General features: G+C 54.2%; 1 protein-coding gene across 1 annotated transcript in view; it reads left to right on the top strand.

Annotated features, from left to right (window-relative positions):
• GPS2 (G protein pathway suppressor 2) overlaps nucleotides 1–2,375 on the top strand; it is a 2,655-nt gene extending 280 nt beyond the window's left edge. The window contains exons 2-11 of the mRNA XM_006761629.2: nucleotides 11–173; nucleotides 499–608; nucleotides 682–794; nucleotides 917–996; nucleotides 1,084–1,166; nucleotides 1,329–1,479; nucleotides 1,589–1,678; nucleotides 1,768–1,847; nucleotides 1,935–2,030; nucleotides 2,201–2,375. Of these exons, the coding sequence (XP_006761692.1) occupies nucleotides 80–173; nucleotides 499–608; nucleotides 682–794; nucleotides 917–996; nucleotides 1,084–1,166; nucleotides 1,329–1,479; nucleotides 1,589–1,678; nucleotides 1,768–1,847; nucleotides 1,935–2,030; nucleotides 2,201–2,284 (981 nt within the window). The 5' untranslated portion in view covers nucleotides 11–79 and the 3' untranslated portion in view covers nucleotides 2,285–2,375. The remainder of the gene's footprint in view (nucleotides 1–10; nucleotides 174–498; nucleotides 609–681; nucleotides 795–916; nucleotides 997–1,083; nucleotides 1,167–1,328; nucleotides 1,480–1,588; nucleotides 1,679–1,767; nucleotides 1,848–1,934; nucleotides 2,031–2,200) is intronic.
• The last annotated feature ends 607 nt before the right edge of the window (nucleotides 2,376–2,982 follow it).

The following is a 2,982-nucleotide window of genomic DNA, read 5'->3' as shown; positions in this document are numbered from 1 at the left end:
CTACCCCCAGGCCCAGTCCGAGGCCTGGCAGTCAGCGACAGAGCCGGGCGCCCACGGCCCGTGCGCCCCCGGCAGCACCATGCCTGCGCTCCTGGAGCGCCCCAAGCTTTCCAACGCCATGGCCAGGGCGTTGCACCGGCACATCATGATGGAGCGGGAGCGCAAGCGGCAGGGTGAGCCGGGGCCAAGGCGGGAGGGCACACGCCCGTGGACACCGCTGTTCCAGGCCCCACCCTCGGGCCGATCAGTGCGGCGGCGGCGGCGGCGGCAGAAGCTAGGAGGGGGGTGGAACAGCCCTGTGGTGGTGGGACTTCTAGTCGCCAGGTCTGACCTGCAGAATTCCTCAGCCGGGAAGGACCTTGGAGAGCACCTAGTGAACCTTCCCTCTCCGTCCCCCTGCAGTGATCGGCAGCACTGGGATAACCATTTTTGCTGGCTTCAGTCTCTAACATTCTAATTAACCATTCTGCCCCTTTCCCTGTGTGACCCTTCCTCCAGAGGAAGAAGAAGTAGACAAGATGATGGAACAGAAGATGAAGGAAGAGCAGGAGAGACGAAAGAAAAAGGAGATGGAAGAGAGAATGTCCTTAGAGGAAACCAAAGAACAGGTATGTGTAGTCCATCTTTCCCAGCGCTTTCTTCCTTTGGCTCTACCTTCTTCTTTTCCCTCCCTTTTTCCAGATCCTGAAGCTGCAAGAGAAGCTTTTGGCCCTTCAGGAGGAGAAGCACCAGCTTTTCCTGCAGCTCAAGAAAGTTTTACATGAGGAAGAAAAACGGAGGCGAAAAGAGCAGAGGTGGGATTGGAGCTAAAATTAAAATTGGGCAAAACGTATAGATGGAGTCAGTAACAAAAGATCGGTGTTTGTGGCAAGAGGGCACTTGTCCTTGATGTTTGACCTCCTTCCTTTCCCTCTAGTGACCTAACGACTCTGACATCAGCCGCATACCCACAGAGCCTGACTGTTCACACGGGAACGCATCTCCTCAGCATGCAGGGTGAGGCTTACAGAAACCACCTGTCAGTGGGCCCTCCGGGTCTTGTAGCCTGCACTTCCGCATCCTGAAGCCCCTCTCCCTCTCTAGGGAGCCCTGGAGGACACAGTCGCCCAGGCACCCTCATGGCAGCCGACAGAGCCAAACAGATGTTCGGACCCCAAGTGCTTACAGTAAGAGCAGTCAGATTGCTGTTTCCCCTACTACTTCCACCCACCTTGCTAAACCACTCTTCCAGCAATGAGTGTGACACTGACATGCACGGAGAAAAATGGGAGCATACAGTCAATTGAGATTCTGCTTTCAAGTTTACAGTGAGTTCTCCTCCTCCTTAGACCCGGCATTATGTGGGCTCTGCAGCTTTCACAGGGACCCCAGAGCACGGGCAATTCCAAGGCAGCCCAGGTGGTGCCTATGGGACTGCTCAGCCCCCACCTCACTATGGACCCGCTCAACCGGCCTACAGCCCTAGTCAGCAGCTCCGAGGTGATTGGTGGGAAAAGAGGGGAGGGGGTACTTTCGAGGCCCAGAGGGTTAGGGTGCTGTGAACAGACTAAAGGGAGGTTCTAATGGCTGTGCTTCCTATCTTTTTCAGCACCTTCAGCCTTTCCTGCAGTGCAGTACTTGTCTCAGCCACAGCCACAGCCCTATGCTGTGCATAGCCACTTCCAGCCCACCCAGACAGGTGATAACAGCCCATTCAGGGGCCCTGGTTCCACAAGTTCTCCCTTTCCCGTTCTCTACTCACTTCACACACCCTTCTTTCCCACCTAGGGTTCCTCCAACCTGGTGGTGCCCTGTCCCTACAAAAGCAAATGGAACATGCTAACCAGCAAACTGGCTTCTCTGACTCAGTGAGTGTGGAGCTTGGGAAATCAGGGGAAAGGGTTTTGCTATGGGGAACCCCAGGCTGCCGCGGGTTCTGACTCTGTTCTCTGCAGTCCTCCCTGCGCCCCATGCACCCCCAAGCTCTGCATCCAGCCCCTGGACTCCTCGCCTCCCCGCAGCTCCCTGTGCAGATGCAACCAGCAGGGAAGGTAAGGGTGATAATCATACCTGTCATAGTCTCTGCAGTACCATGGAAAACAGGATTGGGTAGGACAGGCTCACACCCATGGTTTTCCCTTCTTCCTTGGGGGTGGTTATATGGGTGTGGAGCAGAAGGGAGAACATGCACACTGACAAACCCCCATTTCATCACCACCAGTCCAGCTTTGCTGCTACTAGCCAACCTGGCCCCCGGCTCCCATTCCTTCAACACAGCCAGAACCCAAGATTCTATCACAAGTGACCATCAAATTTCATCTTCAACCTCACCCCACCCCCTACCTTGGGTGAGAGTCCCTGGTATGTCCTAGGCCAATAAAATCTATCTGCCATTGCCCCTGGCTACTACTGTTTGTGTTCACCCCCACCTGGACTAGGCCAGGGCTGCTGAAAGGGTGGGGGATAGGTAACAGGTCCATGGCAAGTTAGTGTTCCCAGACTAGGGACAGTGCGTTGATTTGTGATGAACTCATTGTCACAGTCTAATCTATAATCTATTTTTGGTTCCCAAGTTTTCCCTTCTAGTTAGCAAGTACCCATTTATTCAAAGTAGCCAAGTTGGGGCTTCATATTAAACTTGTAGTTTTATTCAGGTTTGATTTTAACAAATGTGTCAGGGTGAGAGCCCACAGGAAAGGGTGAAGCCCATGGGGGCAGGGCCCTCCCAGATGCCTGAGGAGGGGGGCAGGTCCCCTTTCCTCTCCTCCTCTTCCCTCTCCTGCTAAAGGGATTTGGGGAGAGACATAGGCATGGGGAAGGAGCTGGTCCCCAGTCTGTGGGATGGTGTTTGGGATAAAGGGCTATAGGAACAGGGACCAGACCAGGGATGAGTGGGGGGGGGGACACACGGACCATTTGCCAGAATCCACGGCTGATTCCAGAATTTAAAAAAAAAAAAAAAAAAAAAAACAAAAACACAAACAACCCCCACCCCCCACACCC

This window comes from Myotis davidii, unplaced genomic scaffold (assembly GCF_000327345.1).
Source record: "Myotis davidii unplaced genomic scaffold, ASM32734v1 scaffold37, whole genome shotgun sequence".
Taxonomy (NCBI): Eukaryota; Metazoa; Chordata; class Mammalia; order Chiroptera; family Vespertilionidae; genus Myotis; species Myotis davidii.
Note: the sequence above shows the minus strand (reverse complement) of the source record. Positions and strands in the feature narration are given on the sequence as shown.